Source organism: Heptranchias perlo, chromosome 32 (assembly GCF_035084215.1).
Source record: "Heptranchias perlo isolate sHepPer1 chromosome 32, sHepPer1.hap1, whole genome shotgun sequence".
NCBI lineage: Eukaryota > Metazoa > Chordata > Chondrichthyes > Hexanchiformes > Hexanchidae > Heptranchias > Heptranchias perlo.
The window spans coordinates 16,047,350-16,065,834 of NC_090356.1; the positions used below are offsets into that span (position 1 = coordinate 16,047,350).

At 43.0% G+C, this 18,485-nt stretch overlaps 1 protein-coding gene across 1 annotated transcript in view; it reads right to left on the reverse strand.

The window, feature by feature from the left end:
• Positions 1-18,485, reverse strand: part of vwa5b1 (von Willebrand factor A domain containing 5B1) — a 141,599-nt gene that overhangs the window by 76,754 nt on the left and 46,360 nt on the right. The window contains exons 8-11 of the mRNA XM_067970091.1: positions 11,556-11,666; positions 8,343-8,545; positions 2,653-2,767; positions 1,977-2,162 (exon numbers count right to left, since the gene is read on the reverse strand). Of these exons, the coding sequence (XP_067826192.1) occupies positions 1,977-2,162; positions 2,653-2,767; positions 8,343-8,545; positions 11,556-11,666 (615 nt within the window). The remainder of the gene's footprint in view (positions 1-1,976; positions 2,163-2,652; positions 2,768-8,342; positions 8,546-11,555; positions 11,667-18,485) is intronic.

An 18,485-nucleotide genomic window follows, 5' to 3' on the forward strand; every position in this document is an offset into this window, starting at 1 on the left:
TGCCATCTCTTCAACAGCAGAAATGACCTTGAGTACACAGAGTGATATCCTTAGGCATTGGTTCTATACTCCAAAACAGGCTGCTGGTTATTTCCTGGGTGACCTAAGGTCTATGCAGTCAGCAAATACCACTGGTACCTCTCCTTCTGTTGTGAATCTATTACATTCAAATGTTTCTACTCATCTCATCTAAGTTTCCAAGGACACAGTTATTCTACCAACACCAGTCTGATACCGGTACCTACTGAGAGCTGGCAGTGTAACTTAGCTCTGCCAGCTCTGCATATCGGAATGCTGGTTAAATCTTAATGCTCGCAGTAAGCTGACTGTCAACGCAAAGTGGAAACTGCTTTGCATCAATGCAAAATACATAAGAAATAGGAGCAGGAGTAGGCCATATGGCCCCTAGAGCCTGCTCCGCCATTCAATACGATCACGGCTGATCTTTGGCATCTACTCCATTTTCCCGCCCGATCTCCATATCCCTTGATTCCCCTAGAGTCCAAAAATCTATCGATCTCAGCCTTGAATGTACTCAATGGCCCCGATTTTCAAAGGAAATTGCGGGTGGGTTGGGGGCGGAGGGCTGCGAAAATTGGGGAAATTCTGAGCGGGTGAGGAAGCCGGCCCCAACCCGCCGACTTCCGGGCTCCCCACAGACGCGCCTGTGTGCTTGCGCGCCTCACGAATGCGGAAGTCCCGCCTGCAATTAAAGCCGGCGAGATGATAGTTAAAGATCCAAATGTGCCTCATTGAGGTACTTAAGGTACTTTATTTCTGACGTAGTAAAGAGTTAAAACAATTTTAAACTTACCTGGGCAGCTTTCCCACGGCTTCTGATTCACACCTGGTGAAACCAGGCATGAAGGGCCAGATCAGGCAAAAATAAACGAAATAACTTAAATCAAAAACCAATGCACAAAGTTAAAAAACAAAATTAACCTACCTTTCCACCCTGCTCCGAAGTCCGACGTCTCCCTCTCCGATGTCCCCCTCTCCCCCCAATTTCTCCCTCTCCGATGTCCCTCTCAGTCCCTGATGTCTCCCATTCCGATCTCCCCCTCTCCACCTCTGAAATCCCTCTCTGATCTTGCCCTCTCCCCCCATCGATGTCCCTCTCCGATCTCCCCCTCTCCCCTCCGATCTTCCCTTCCCCCACCCACCACCCCGATCTTCTCTGTTCCAGTGCCGGATGACGTCTCGTTCTCTCACTTTCTCTCCCCCCCCCCTCCCACCCTCGGTGTTGCAGCACCTGTCGGCAGCCAGCCTTTCAATCAGGGTGCGAAACCCAGAATCAACTTTAATCACCATCAATTACATCACGATAGTGTCGGAAAAGGTAAGTTTTTTTTATTTGGGTTTGCCACACACACCTTCACATCCGCCCCCCCCCCCCGCTGCCATCCCACCACCATTTCAAAATTGAGCCCAATGCCTCAGCATCCACAGCCCTCTGAGGTAGAGATACTTTCTCTTATGCTCTAGCTTTGTTACAGTTTTCACAATGAATGTATGCCTGTAATGGCATGAATACGGTGCAAAAATCGTAGGACAGATCACCTTAATTTCCTACCAATCCATGGAGATCCATAGAAGGAGGCAATCTCCTGGCTGCAGTCTAATGGTAAGAACCAGCACAACACCACAGAATCCACCATGAAGTCACAACATCATGAGACCAACCTACACTCACCCACCACTTCAAGTCCAGTCCTTCGGATCAACACTTGCACCAGTAAGTAGATTTAATGTGTGCTCGGATGGGTTATATTTGCCACATGCATTGTTGGAAGAAACCAGGAAGCCCAGTGTATGACATAGCTCATATGCAGTTTAGCATACACAATGGAGCCCTAAGTATCAGAGGAAACCAGTGTCTATTGTGCACTGTAAATCTAACCTGGCCAGTGCAAGGCTGGCACAATAAATAACATAATAACAGGTAAGTATAGTGACAATTGCAAGGTCATACTTACCGATTTGAGGTTAGAGTGATACCTTGAAGTGTCGCACACAATACAGTAACCAATTAGTCTGTCCCCAGGGAACAAGTAACTTGGTCCCACTGGGGAAAGGAGTACCTCAGTTGTTGCAGGAAAGAACCATTCGATTGTGATATCACTGAGAACAGGTGCCATTGCTTTCTTCAGGGACTTTACCATCTACCAAACAGAAAATTGGATGATTATTCCCTTTGTCACTCAATTTTAATTTGTATCTCTGCTCTTGGAGGTGCAGAAGCTCCGTGTCATACCCATTTCAGCTCTGCTGCTAAAGTCGGGCCAGAAAGAGATACCGATTTAACCACCAGACAATTCCAGTGAGCTTTTATGCTGCTGGACCTCAAGGCAGATTAAAAACAGATAATCAGGTAAACAACCAGAACTCTTGAGTTTGACATTTACTCCAGTCCGTGTTTTTTTAAAGTTAAAGAAATCTCTTGTTTCTTAATTTGAGTGTAGTTTAGTGACCTAAATTTGTTGTTAGTACTCATTTTTTCTAAAATTCAAATTTAAGTTTGTCAGATCGGAATTTGATTCAGCTGAATCTTCAGATGTTCAGGTTCTTATTTACCAAACATGTTTAACCTACTGACATTAAATCACAGCTAGATCATTCTCAGTAAATCTCTTTAAAATAGCTATTGTGTACCTTTGGTTGTAACCTTTCACCTTCAGCAAGAAATTCTGCTGTTCCTTTAGAAACAGAGGCTAATCCCAGCACCAGTCTTCTGCAAGCATTCTGTCCAATTCCAAAACTATAGCACCTGTGGTGAAAGGTCAGCATGAGTGTTGTTTGCAAAAAACTTCCAGCAGTGCTATAAGAAAATACACTGCAACCATTTTCTTCCACTCATTTTTCCTACTCCGACAGAAATCAAAATGGAACAGTAACGATAGGTCTAGTGTCTCCAAGTATCGTGTCATAATGGAACCTTCCCAAGGGCAAAATTAAAATGCTTTACGTTGCTATAAAACAATCTATTCTTTGCAGTGAAAAGTTCACATACATTTAATATCAAATCAATATAAAATTATTATTTTTAAAAGTTTGCAGACTAGTTTTTCAACATCACAGTTCGTTCTTACAACTTATTTGCCTTTCTAGTTACAACATCTATTTAACGACTCTCGGTGTGCTTAAACATTCCTCTGAAACTGGTCTCTGTTACACAGGGAGTTAAACAGCAAATTATGAATTCAATTATATCCTCAGATCAGGAGCAATGTAATGAGATTGTTCACAAGCATGGTCTGTGTGCAGTGTTGGCCAATCGTGGAATCCAATTTCGTCTCCTGAGGGAGAATTCTGCAAAAATACTCCCTGATTCTTAAATCTAGCAAAATTCCACTATATTTATCCATCTCGCCTCTATTCAATCTCAGCCAGCCTCCTTAAGTGGCTCCAACCTATCCCCACTCCCGACAATATGGGAACTATGTTCCTATATGAGTAACTGAATATCTACAATCTACTCTGCCATTCATTCTACTCCACCCACTTAAGGGTGGGATAAGTCAATCTCAGGGTAGATTATAGATAATCAGTTACTCTTATAGAAGGAAAGTGCTGCATAAATAATTCCTAATTTCCAAAGATGACTACATAAAATCTAGAATACTCATCGATCCTCACATTACCAATGGTCATCCCTGGTCTTCTGTCCTCCAGATAAACATTCCTTTCTTGCCTCCTCTGTCTCAAGCAGTACAGATACCATTCTGACCCATAGTGTATTCGATCCTCTGACTCTATTCCTCCTCCTGTAATCACCAATCCCATTCCCAACCAGGTATTTATCCAATTCCTATTCAAGGAGTTAAGGGCACATTTTCCTCTGTTGATTTAAAACAAAAAATACATCAGTAAAAGTAATGGTCTTGTTTTATGCTCAATTTTCTTTCTACAATGGACAAACAGAAAAATGTCTCAATCTCAATTGTTTTTAGCTGGGAATCCATTCCATATATCCTCTATGCAATAAAAATGACTTCTATCCTCTACTCTTACTCAAGGCTTGTTAGTTTTAAAGCTGCGTGCTCTAGTCCTATGTTCTCACTCTGAGGCAGGAAACAAGCTAACGCCTATATCATCCTGGATCATGTCCCAGCTCAACCTTTTCTCCACAGTGAGCCTGATCGGCAGAGAAGTAAAAAGTACTCCTCCCCTCCCTGCCCCTCAAAGATTCTAGGTGAGATCAGCAACTAGCATGATTGCTTCAATTATCATGATGGTGCTTGTACTGAAAGATACGTTTTATAGAAAGGTGACTGCCCCATTTTATTGCACACAGCCACTGAAAGGAATAATGCAGTGATTTTGTCAAATACACAGTGGCTGAATCTAACACCAAAACGCATCAAATCTAAAATCCCTGGCATTAGAGTGTCATTGAAACTGGCTGAATAGATGAAAATTAATGCTAAATCAATCAGAAAGTAGGGATCTTGTGATGCAAGGTTCAGGTTTTAAAAACCTGTGGATTATAGGAAGAAAGGAGAGTGGAGTTCAGGATGAACAAGGAGATGGAGATGACATGAAGCGATTTGTGATGCAATAATGTTATGATCAAATCATGTTTTGACTGTATTGTGAATGTGCTGATAAATGTCTGCATCTGATATTAAAATTTGTTATTTATTTAAAAAAAACAATACTGGGGCAGCTGTAATTCCTGAAGTAAGCAATACCTCCTGGGCAAGCCAATCTGTTTCAGCTGCAGTGCTGCCTAAATACTCCCTTAAAAACAACTGAACGAGAGCTCCTCCAACGAAAAATTCACTGAACAGTGTTGAGCTGAGCCATACAGACCAGAAAGGTCCCAAGTTCAATCCTCAGTCTGTGCTGAGGTAGCTGAATGCACCTGTGTTGGTGTAGGACACAAAAAAATGGCCTCAGAACTTCTTAGATAGGAAGGGGGAGATATAAGCCAATGCTCCCACTACTAATCGCTAACCAATGACTGCTGTTGAAAAATGTGGATATTGATTAAGAACAGTAATAGATTTGTTTATGTCAGGGTCAGAGTTAGGGGAGCTATTCTGTTTAAGTTAGGTAAGATGACCCACTGATATAGGGTAGCACAGTGTTTTAAATAGAATTACTTACAATGTACAGCACAGAAACAGGCCATTCGGCCCAACTGGTCTGTGCCGGTGTTTATGCTCCACACGAGCCTCCTCCCACTCTTCTTCATCTAACCCCATCAACATATCCTTCTATTTCTTTCTCCTTCATGTGTTTATTTAGCTTCCCCTTAAATGCATCTATGCTATTCACCTCAACTACTCCATATGGTAGCAAGTTCCACATTCTAACCACTCTCTGAGTAAAGAAGTTTCTCCTGAGTTCCCTATTGGCTTTATTAGTGACTATCTTATATTTATGGCCCCTAGTTCTGGTGTCCCCCACAAGTGGAGACATCTTCTCTACTTCTATCCTATCAAACCCTTTCATAACCTTAAAGTCCTCTAATCCCAGAGGACAGATGGGGCCTCAGTTTAACATCTCATCTGAATGACAGCACCTCTGACAGTGCAGCACTGAAATATCAGCCTAGTTTTTGTGCTCAAGTGTCTGGAGTAGGACTTGAACCCACAACCTTCTGACTCAGGGGCGAGAGTGCTGCCACTGAGCCAAGGGTAACACTGCCAATGAATGCAAGATTTTGGCTCCTACAATATGTCCTCACAAAATCACAAAATAAATACGGATGAGGAAGGCCGTTCAGCCCATCTTAGCTCCACCCTTCCAGTAAGACCCTATAGTCTGGCCATCAGTGCTGTTCATGGGACCCTGCTGCTTTAGATTCTAGCTAAGGCTGTAGATAAAGGGTTTGGCAAAAATGGAAGCTGAGCATGTAGAATAAATTGCCCTAAAGTGCTTTTTATATGTATATATAAATAAACATATTTATGTTCTTGGCATTTTAAATGCTTCTTTGTCTTATTAAGAAAATTGTGATATGAAGCATTAATTTTCCTATACCCTTTACATTGAATCCAACAACATTTTTATAATTAGCGAAAAAGAATATAAACAATATAGAACAGTTTACAGAAAGAACAAAGTTATCAGGCAGAAAAATAAAAAGCTGATTCTTTGAACTAACACAGGGAACTTGGCTCTTAGTCTTTATGCAATAGCTTATCGTTATAAACACGTTAAGGAGAAAACTATAGCACCAAAGATAATTGAGTTCCAGATCTGACTGATCTCTCAGTTATTGTACATAATAGATAGTTCAACACCTGATTTGTGTTAGTATTTCCCCAAGACATGAGTTTATTTGGATTTGTCTAGACGATATATGTACATTCTGCATATTATACATAACCTATTGATTTTGTGCATGAAGCAACACGAATGGAAGCTGTGTAGTAATAATCCTGACACTTTGTGATCCAAGCTTCAAAGCAAATATCACATTATTAAGAACTACAAAAAAAATCCATGCAGCAGTTAAACCATAGACTCAATTCCTCTAGTGGTTCCATGGGTAAATGTGCAGCCAATTCTAGTGCAGAACTGAGCCATGGTGCCCATGGAGATTCCCAGTCTGTACTGAGTTAGCCTATCTGAGCTAATATGACATTAGGACCGCTTCAGTGCTATTATGATTGGGTGGGGAAAATTCTTGGGTTGGGAGAGGTCATAAGTCTGTAATTACTCCTATGCTGGACCAAAACTTGAGTCGGATCCAATGTATGCCGATTCTCTGCTCTGGATGCACTCCAGCATAAGTTCCATCCAGTTTCAGAGCACGCTGAAGAAGTGCCCACCCTCCCAATGGCAGCCGCATGCAAATGCCGGTGTTCAGAGAGGATGATGTCACCCATCCTAAATTTAGTGGCTTCCACCTTCTCATCCACCCTTGAGAATATGTGTCATTGAGGTGAAGTATTTGGTTAAAGGGATACTGCTGAACTGAGATTGCTTGTGGAGACATTTGGCATATCTGGGATTCACGGCAGGTACTGGGGGAAAATCATTCACTGTTGTATACAGGAATCCTTCACCTAAATTCTGCGTTACCCTTGGAAAGCACTATATTTAAAGAGAAAAACTGAGCTACTATCTGAAGGCTGCAAAATGGGCTTTTCAATGGGAAACCCACATTACATGATATACATGCTGGAGGAAGAGGAGCAGCAGGGGATTGTAAGGGAAGCCACATTAATCAGTCAGCACCAGAGAAGAGCCAGACCATCCCAGCAACACCCCATCCTAGATGTACTGACCTAGACACACTATTTGAGACCTTTCCCTAGAAGCTCTGTTTCAGAAGGCTGTGCTTCAGTCATGAATCTTTGGAAGAGCTCTGCTCGTTGCTGCAGCCAAATCTGCAAACAAGGTCCACAGCACGGGCAGCTCTAACCGTGGCAGAGAAAGTGACCACAGCTCTCAACTTTTACACCACAGCCTTATTCCAGGGAGCCACAGGGGACTTTTGCCAGATCAGCCAATTTGCTGTACACTTCTTTATAAGGCATGTCACAAAATGCCCTCTTTACCAGGGCAGTTCAGTTTATACAACTCGACAGTGCTTCCAAACAAATGTCTGAGAAGGCAATCAACTTTTTCAGATTCACAAGATTCCCAGGGTAGTGGGGGTTACTGATTGCATCTATGTGACATTGGATGGGCTCAAAGTAAATGCCATGTTTATATAAAACGAGAAGATTAGATCACTCCTCAACCTTCCAAACTCAAGGGAATACGAACCAGGTTTATGCAACATGTCCTCACAAATTAACCCTTTAAGCCCTGGTATCATTCTGGTGAATTACTGCACCCCCTCCAAGGTCAATATATTTTTTCTGAGGGTTGGTGCCCAAAACTGAACAGAGGAGACTCAAGCCCCATATCACATATAAGTGTTCCCATTGTAGCTGTTTTGTAATCAGTGTCATCTCTGTTAATAATTGTTGATGTACCAGGTTTTTCCCATTATTGTTCTGGTTTGCATAGGCTAAACTTAATTTTGACTACGAAGCTAGATAAACGCATGAGGGAGAAAGGAATAGAAGGATATATTGATAGAGTTAGATGAAGTAGGGTGGGAGGAGCTCATGTGAAGCATAAACACCAGCACAGACCAGTTGGGCCGAATGGCCTGTTTCCGTGCTGTAAACTTCTATGTAAACTCTATGTAAATTCTTTCAGTGAAAACCTTTTAAAAATAAAAACATTGCCTCCGTTTTCACTTAGCAGGATGAATAGAACTAAAATTTAAAAAAATCACAAATTTGCAACATTCAAACAAAAATAGAGATAACATTTTACACCATTGGGTATTTTTAATTCAAGGCCAACGGAACGAGAAAATCTTTGTGCAGTACCTGCTCGATCGTGCATGGTTGCGGACAAGTTCTATCACTTTCCCTGTGTTACTGACGGAGCCGTCAGTCAGAAGAAACAGCAGCCGAGGATGACCTCTGTGAACTGCCTGTCGGAAGATCCAACTCAAAGGCGATAGGATGTTTGTTCCGCCCATGTCTGCTCTGATTTTCCTGATATAGTCACAGGCTACAGCCAGTGTATCCTGCAAAGATTTATATTTTTTAAAAATTGCAATTAGGACTGATCTGTGCATGTTTTACCATTTTCCAATTATCTTTTATTTACTCTCAAATATCTGATTCAAGCCTAAAGAGTTTTTATTATCAGCCATTATTTCCATGGCTACAAAGTAAAGCAACTTCAAGCATCAAATCAATGAAAATAATTTGGAATAATGCAGGCTGGCCAGTGTGCAGGACTAATAAGGCTTAATTGGAATTTGCGATAAGGTCTTTGATCTTGAGGTGCGTGGGTGGACAGTTAGCATAAGCGGTATTCCACTCACTTCCCATGGTCATGGCTTTGAGTCTCATGACTGCTTGTCGCAGTGAAGATGAATATCATTAGCTTTCTGCCAGGCAGCCGTGAGCTTTCCAGAAGGGAGGATAAAGGAAAACTGATATGGCTGGTTTGTCCAATAAGTCTACCCCCTATCAGGGTAAGGTTGTCAGCAGTTGTTGCGATCAATCATTGAGGTTGCCCCATTCGCCCAGGGAGACAGGATATATAGAGGCTGGCCGTCTCAGATGTGGAGGAGAATTGATAAAAGCTCGCAATAAAAATCAGAATGAAGAACCAGGAATGAGAGAAATGAAATCAGTTCTTTGTGGGGTTTTTGTATTTCCAGCTGATATCTGTACACCAATACATTTAGTGTTATGAATAAAACATCTTTACATCTTTCTTTACATTCAGCAGTTAAACCAAATTTGATTCCTTAAAAAAAATCAATTTCAAAAGGAATTGAATGACATCCCTTTAACTTCTCAACTTAACACTTAATTACAATAAACATAATTTCCATCCAAAAGCCTTACTCTGTTTCAGTATTGTAAACAATTTTACAACACCAAGTTATAGTCCAACAGTTTTATTTTAAAATCCACAAGCTTTCGGAGGCTTCCTCCTTCCTCAGCTGAATGTGGAAATGAAATCCTCGAACCTATCGCATTTATAAATCACAGAACAATGCCTGGTGATTACAGATAGTCTTTTCAACTGCCCGTTGCCAAGGCAACCAAAGTGTTCAGACAGACAGGTGTTACCTACAGGGCCACCGAATATACAAACGGCCAGAACTAAAAAAACAGATGATGTGGAGATGCCAATTAAAAAATAACAGAGCGAGAGAGGCAGAAACATAGAAACATCCGGAAGGAAAAGACAGCAATTGACCCGTTAAAGCTGTTTCAGTTTGACTGTGTATACATGTTCACATGTATGAGGGAAGCAGTTATTCTAACACAGAGCATACTTGTCTTCAACATCCTCCACATTATTTTACATATCCTGAATATCAGTTTACATATTATAGAGCATTGACCATTTACATTTTTCTTTGAGTAAGCTAAACATTACATTTTCTATTTTTGTTTAGGTTTAACCCTTAGTTTACTGGTAGGTCCAAGGAAATGGCAGTCTCCCTGGGCTAGCCAGTTTTCAGCTTGCATACTATGAAACTGAAACAAATATTAATATTGCAGTAATTAAATTATTCAAATAACAAGTATAACTTTATAGCTGTAATAGTAACCTTGTACAACAGAAATAAACTATTAAAATATAATTTTAATGGCAAATAAAAAATAAACACCACTTTTGCTCACTGTCTTTCCTTTTTTTCTCATTCTTCTCCCTTCTTCCCCATGTTGTCCTCCTCCTTGTTTTACTCTTGTGACTTTAATTTGTTTTTCTGTCTAAACTAACCTAATCTATTCTAACCATTTTTTCTCTTTATGAAACTAACTTTAAGACCCTTCTACTCACTCACTTTTTCTTCCACTTGGCTCCCCCATCCATTTTGGAAATGAGAGCAGCTACCAAATAAAACTGGTCTCTAATTGGCTATGAACTGGCTTCAAAGTTTGTTTTTCCAACCAATTGAAAGCCCTAAGTCTGAGGATCAATCTTGTCCCGTCAATTTTTGAAACTTGCTAAACTTGGAAGGGCCTCCACCAGATAAGTAAATCCATTGAGGGCTTCCACAGCCCGCCTGCACCCAAGCAAGAGGGCTCACTCACAACATGGTAAGGCTTAAATGCCGTGTATATATAATTTCCCATTTTATTGTATTTCATGATAGAACATCAAATATTCAGTTTGTTGTTCATAACTAGGGATACAATTTCCCAATAATCAGCTTCAGGTTATTTCTCGAGGAACTTTCAATAATGATGGCATAATCATTAAGCCTCTTGTGTTGCTGCAACAAAGTCTGACTAAAGACAGGATTAAGACCTGTAAATAAAACTGAAAGAACAGTTGCCAGGGAGTGATTTCAAGGCTATAATATAATCTTGGCATATGATAAAGTTACAAACTCAAAAATCTTTGCTCTCTTGGTTTATAATGTTCTGTCATTTTTAGTTTCCTTTCAGGGGAAACGAGCGACAAAGTCCATTGTGCAAGACACCAGCAAGGTTTCAAAAACGTAGAAGGGAAGATGATAGAAATCGAGAGGTAGTAGTTAGGTGACACCAAAGGTCTTGAGATTTAAAAGCCTGTAGATTAGAGCAAGAAGGGAAGACCAAGAGAGGTCAGGAGTTCTACCATTTTTAAATCATGGGAAAGAATAGGAGACAATGCAATGAATCTTGATTCAGGATGCAAGGACACAAACAACATGCAAGGCAGTATATTTAGAGCATAAGTGGAGCAAGAGAGAAAGGTTCAGAAGGATAATGACCACTGATAAAATAGAAAAAAAACAACAACAGTTGTGATTGAGAAAAACCATGTTGGGGGGATGGATGTAAGAGAAGCATCACCTATTAAATGACAAAGTTTTTCCCAATCCCAATTATTGCAATCATTTTCAGGTAGCTGTTATTCTAGATATTCAGCAAAATGCTTTTAAGGGGCGTTGAAAGTTAATTTAAACCAGTTCTAAACAACGTGAAGGTACATTCTACGTTATTTTAAATGTGTTGCATATCAACTGTTGACTTCATGTTTATGGGATTAATGATAAACCGCAGAAAATGATTACTTACTTCGTTGTAAGACCTGCTAGCTGGGAACAAGGTCCGAAAAGTGGAGCCAAATCCAATGATATTAAATAGACATGAAGGCACAAGACTCTTCAAAATTACCAGCATTGCATCCTTTACAACAGCAAAAAAAGGAAAAGAGTTAGTGCATTGAAGTATACGTAAACTATTATCCATAGATACTTAAATCAGAATAATGTTATGGTAGCCAATCCTTATTTAAAGCAAGACATTAAAGTTGGTTTAGTTATAAAGGTCCTCCGTTTGATCCACTCGTGCTGAGTTAGTTGATTTCAAGCCAGAGCAGTAATAGGAGTGCTGATATTCATCTAAATGTCCCTGTGCTAGGAAAGAAAAAAAAACATCTAGGATTCCTGTTCTTAAATGCTTTCCAGTCACCCTGCTGAATCGTACATGCATTTTGACATTGAGAGAGGATTGGGTTTTGAGTGTGATGATCCCCACTGTGGTACAGTCGGCCAACACTCAGTATAAGGGCTCACACATGAAAAATGGGCACTTGAATATTGAAAGCACCTGTGGTGATAAGTTTTCCTCTTTACTGCCTGAGCGTTAAGCATCACCTAGGTGAAGTATAGAAAGGAAAATCTGGCTGGGAGGATCACATGCCTCTTTACAGAACCCACTTGATTTTCCTTGCATTTATATCAATAGAAGGAAACTTAGGTGTGTTCTGTTACTTCCGTGCAGTCCTCCAAGCCACATTTTCCTTTCTACGCTCTGTCTAGGCAGTAAAGTCAAAAATTTACCACCTGGTACCATGGGCCCGAATTTAGCAGGCCTGCGGGTTCCCAGCGGGTGGTCCTCCGGGAGCGTGGTCAACACGCTCGGCGAAATTAGTGGGTTGCCCACGCGATCGTAGCAGGCAACCCACTAATAGGAATCAATTACCTGCTCCTCTGGGGTCCACGGCGCTGGCCTGCGCGTCGGTCGGGCTGCGCATGCGCAGTACGATCTGTCAGCTGGAGGCTCTCTAGTTAAAGGGGCAGTCCTCCACTGACAGATGCTGCAACCAATGGGACAAATTGCAGCATGGAGCAGCCCAGGGGGAAGGCTGCTCCCAGTTTAATGATGCCTCACCCCAGGTATCATCAGATGGGGTGAGGAGGAGGGGGAGGACACAGATCTTCTCCCCGGCGGGCGGGAGGAAGCGGCCTGCCTCTGCCACCAAGAAGGCCTGGCTTGAGGTGGCAGAGGGGGTCACCTGCGCCACCAACATATCGCCCACCTGCATACAGTGCAGGAGGCGCTGCAATGACCGCAGTAGGTCAGCCGCAGTGAGAACACGAAGTCTTTCCCCTACACTCCGTCTGCCACAACACTGCCCCCACCCCACATCTCCTTCGGCACCGCCAACACTATTCTGTCACATCACCCTTCATACCCACTCACACCCCATCCTCATCTTACCTCCACCTACTCACCTCGCCAGTACTCACCCTGCCACTAACACGCAACCCACTCCTTATACAATCTCATTGCTCCATCCCATACTCAACCTCTCGTGCATCTCCCTCACGGCTAGCCTCACTCAACCTGCCACCACCTGTGCTGCAGCCACAGGGCATACATCACATATGTGCAGTAGGCAGCGTAAGGCAAACGTGTCGTGAGCATGAAGGGGGTGCACAAGGGTGTCTGAGGGTTTGCCATGGGTGTTACCCATATTGAATTTCAGAGCAACAAACAGCACACATTATATTGACACCACCACTGCCATGTCTCCGCGAATCATGTCCGTTGTGTCCAATAATGCCCGCTCCTGGGTATCACTATGAGGACCCACCACTGATGCCACCCATCGTGTTACTGCAGAGTAGGTGCAGGTGTATTTGCAGGGCTCGTCCGCGCAGACGACTGAGAGACATCGGCGGTGTAGCCGGCTGCACCCTGGAAGGATGCGGAGGAGAAGTTGTGGAGGGCCGTGGTGACTTTGCCAGCGACAGGTAAGCAGTTGGTGCTGGGGCCAGCCAGGAGCAGCTCGGCATGAAAGAGGCTGCAGATCTCCACGACTACATGTCGAGTGAATCTGCGCCTCCCTGTGCACTGCTGCTCGGAGAGGTCCGGGGAGCTGCGCCTCGGTCTGTGGACCCTGTGGCGAGGGTAGTGCCCTCTGCGACGCGTCTCTCTCTGCGGTAGCCCTCCCTCCTGCTGTGCAGGTGGGCGTGCAACAACACCATGTTGGGGGGATCCACGTCCCTGCGGCGGACGGCGTGGACTGCGAGGCTGCTGGTGCTGGTCATGCTCTTCGTCCTCCGAGGGTCTCCACACACCACCCAACTGGCAGGTGTTGGTCTGAGGGGTTGTGCAGGGTAGGTGTGTGGTTCCTCGGACTGGGGCTGCGGTTTCGTGTCGGTCTGTCCTCTGGCTTGGCGGGGGGTGGTGGAGGGCAGGGGTTGCCCTATGTGACGCGGTGGCCTCCTGCGTGGGTGAGGGCTCTCCCCCGTGGAGCGCACCTTGGCACCTGCCACAGGCTGCTGGCTGCAACACGCCTGGTTGGAGGGAGACTGTTTCCCCCAGTGTGGGAAACTCACTGCCTTGAACCTAAAATCCCACACTTCCTCTTTTGACAGCTGCTTCAGCTCATTAACTGACCACAACAAGCAAGGTAAGTACTCTCAAGTGGAACCCCGCTGGCTTTAATTGCCTGCGGGATTCCCACCAGCGGGGCTTGCGCGCGCAGCCCCGCACGTCAGCGCGGTACCCGGAAGTGGCCGGGATGTCGTCGCGATCCGGTCACGTGACCGGAGATCAGGATTTTCGGGGCCACCCCGCTGGGAACCCGCCGGAAACACGCTCCTAAAATCGAGCCCCATACGTCAGAATGAGCCAGCACCTTCAGGACAATCAAGGGCACCTTCTAAGATCATGTCCATTCGCAAAATGAGACTCATGTTTTATTTTTAGACAAACGTATAAAATTCTTAGAGGGCTTGACAGAGTAGACGCTGAGAGGCTGTTTCCCCTGGCGGGAGAGTCTAGAACCAGGGGTCATAGTCTCAAGAAAAGGCCATTTCGGATCGAGATAAGGAAAAATGTCTTTACTAAGAGGGCTGTGAATCTTTGGAATTCTCTATGCCAGAGGGTTGTGGATGCTCAGTCATTGAGTATATTCAAGACTGAGATTGATAGGTTTTTGGACACTAAGGGAATCAAGGGTTATGAGGATTGGGCGGGAAAGTGGAGTTGAGATAGAAGATCAGCCATGATTATATTGTAAACAATTTTACAACACCAGGTGACGAAGGAGGAAGCCTCCGAAAGCTTGTGGAATTTAAAATAAATTTGTTGGACTATAACTTGGTGTTGTAAAATTGTTTACAATTGTCAACCCCAGTCCATCACCGGCATCTCCACATCATGATTATATTGAATGGCGGAGCAGGCTTGAGGGGCTCTATGGCCTACCCTTGCTCCTATTTCTTATGTTCTTATGTTCTTACAATAACAACTTGCATTTATATAGCGCCTTTAATGTAGTAAAACATCCCAAGGCACTTCACAGAAGCGTTGTCAGATGAAAATTGACAACGAGCCGAAGAAGGAAACAATAGGACAGGTGAGACTGCCACATTTTCCTTCAAATGCAGATGGAAAATACTGATATTGTATATCCTCACCTCCTCTGCAAATTACAATTTTAAACAATGAATAATGATATGGTTTAAGAGTGGCTACTTAATTCAGATGGAGAATCCATTTATCTAAACTGTTAGCTATCAAAAGATGACTGGCCTCCCACTGAGTCCAAACCCAGATAAAATGCATTAAAAAAACTTAATGATCCTGTTTTCCGCTCCATGAAGTGAAAATGTAGCTCATTTTCAGGTTTCCACGTACCTACTAATTTTTTTTTACAATCTAATAATCTGCGTTTATCCTTTTTTAATGATTGCCAGTTATGCTACTTATCCTCTCATATTTGCTAACTCACTAAAATGAACTTGTAGCCTGCGTGAAATACTGTCTTAGGAATGATAAAGGAGGTGAAATTGCTCTGTGCTTTACAGCTACTGCAAGTATTTACTGTGTATTAAGTTGCAGTAACTGTATGGGATCGACAGCCATTGGAATATGGACCCACCAGTGAGGGGGCAGAATCCAATAATAAAATGTGCAACTAAGGTCTTAGGCCAGGCCAGACTGTCCACCCCTACACCCCCAATAGAATGGAAAGGAGCTGCTCCAACATCCTGTCCGGTCCATGGGTTGGATCTAGACTCCTTTTTATTAACAATTTGGCTCTGAATTACTCATCTATTATCCCAATTACAATTCTGTCCTTAACGAAGCTGTTCATGTGCTCTGTACTCACAAGACTTGGCCTTGGTTTGCAAATCCACTATAAACTGATCAATGCTTTATCCTTGTGCTTGCAACCTGGTATTAAACACATCTTTCATATGTAATATTCTTCTGAGATTTGAAATATTGCTTAAACTTGTCTATTAATACCTTCAAGTTCCATTTATCCTGTCCCTCACCACACATAAATATGTTATATATCTCTATTATTTCCTCACTAATCAATTGCAGTAAAGTATTAGCCTACACTTTGTCTCTTTCCCAAACCTGTTGCTGATGTATAAAAATCAAAGCCTTCTTTCTACTGTCTCTGCACTTCCATGACATGTTTTTCTAGTCTTATATGATCTGGGAGCTTTAAACCTTCCATTTCTACCCTTGTTCTGACACTGTGTAAAGGTCTGTAGCCAATGGAAACAACAGCCCTTTGGAAACTGCCTGAAACATGTCTTGGGCTTTATTGAAAATTTCTGCTTCTTTCTCTGATCACAAGGGTGCCACATTTCCTCTGAGGATAGGGTGTAACCTGGGCAGCCAGTAAATCATCATAACCTGGGCAGCCAGTAAATCAGCATAACCTGAGTGAGCGGTAAATTGGAATAACCCGGGCGGGCGGTAAATTGGAATAACCTGGGCGGGCGGTAAATTGGAATAACCTGGGCGGGCGGTAAATTGGAATAACCCGGGCGGGCGGTAAATTGGAATAACCCGGGCGGGCGGTAAATTGGAATAACCCGGGCGGGCGGTAAATTGGAATAACCTGGGCGGGCAGTAAATTGGAATAACCTGGGTGGGGGGGGAGGAAATTCAGGCGGGAAGCCGTTCTGCAAGTTCTCCACCGCCGCAGGCCATTTCTGGGATTTTCCTTTGCAAGTGGCATCAGCCATATAGTACATCCACCTAAGTATGTGTGGGTGTATAACAGTTAGACGCAAAGGACAGAAATAGGTCTTACGAAGTATTTCCCACCATCTGCACCTTAGCAGCATTGAGCAAAAGTAATGCTGCTGCTATTCTGGTGTCCAGTGTGGCTGTGGACAGCACAAAGCAAAGCGGGAGTTTTACAAATTGAAATTTATAGCCAGTAACACAAGACAGATTACGCTGCGGCAAGTATCGTGGCAATCTTCCTCCTCCTCACTTAAGGCGGCATAAACAGTTCCGGTGACCACCCCCCCCCCCCCAAATAATTAACCTGACCCCAGGAAACAGTCTGGAGTCAGGGACACAGGCAAGGCATGAGCAGAATTCTTGCCTGCTGGAGATCCACTGTGGCAAAGAGGACAACCTGTCCTGTGGTGTTTAGATATCAATCCCATTGCTGACCATTAGATGATTCGATACAACTTTAGCACATCATTACAGTCGCGCCATCCAAAGGCTTCATGCGCCAAATCATCGGAACGCAACCTAGCTACATGATACATGGTCTGCTTACCGACACACAGTTTGGTTTCCACGTTGGGCACATGTCTGCCACTGTGTGTGTGCTCCTTCTTACATCTCAAGATTACTTTTCCACTTGCATGACAAGATGACACAAAATTTAAGGGAACAGATAGATCCCAACTGGAGAAAGGCTCACAAATCACAGGCCTTTGATCCCCTTAGAGGAAACCACCCTCTAGATCTACACATTGGATTCTTCAAAGAGGTATTCTATTTGAGACTGTCTTTAACAAATGAGAGCTGAGTAGACTAGCATCTCAGTAAACAATGGGTTAGTATCCTTCAAATCGTGTCTCCTCTCAGTAGTGTTGGGTTGGAAATGACATTTTATACTGTTATCGCCAGGATGAATTTGCATAAAGTAGTCCTGGAGAGAATCTCATGGAAACAAACAATGGGTATGGAACAAAATTACAGTTCTGGCAGGTAGTCACACTGGATAAGTTGATGAGGTCTAACTCCATTGTAACCGGAGATGAGAATTAGCCATCCATAAACTAACTCTGCACAAGAAAACCTCCTACAGACATAGCAGAGACGTAGCGGAGTGATGCCACTTTTAATATGGATTTATCCTATTTAAAATCATATAAAAACAAAAAAAAATCCTTATTTCTATCACTAGGTGGACCATTATTATCCAGCTCAGATTTTGTGAAACAAGGAGGACATCTTGTCTCACTGTGCATAAACAGTGCATGCTACAGTAGATTTCACAATGTCTACTAACAGATACCTGGAGTATTCATCAGTTATAACTAGGAGACAATTTCCAGAGGGAAAAGAATGACAAAGGTAGAGTTTTACTTTTTGCCAAGAACCATCAGGTAATTCTGACACTGGCAGAGGTTGGCTTTTGTTACCGGGCAGTGTGGCTTGACATGAAACACAGGCAGTGATCTGATCTTCCACACATTAGTCTATGTCTGGAAACCATATTTTTTTTTACATGATGTTGGTTTTTTTTTATGACATCTTGGTGTCTGTCATGGACTAACGGTAGGGCGTGAGTTTGCAATGAAGAGATTATTACAAGCATTGTGTCTTGCAGAACAGACTCATCATTTGGCATAACAATAAGCTTGTTATGGGCACTGAAAAAAGATTTCAGAGCAATAATATTGAGGTCCATGTTGTTGGGACTCATCTTAGCAATGT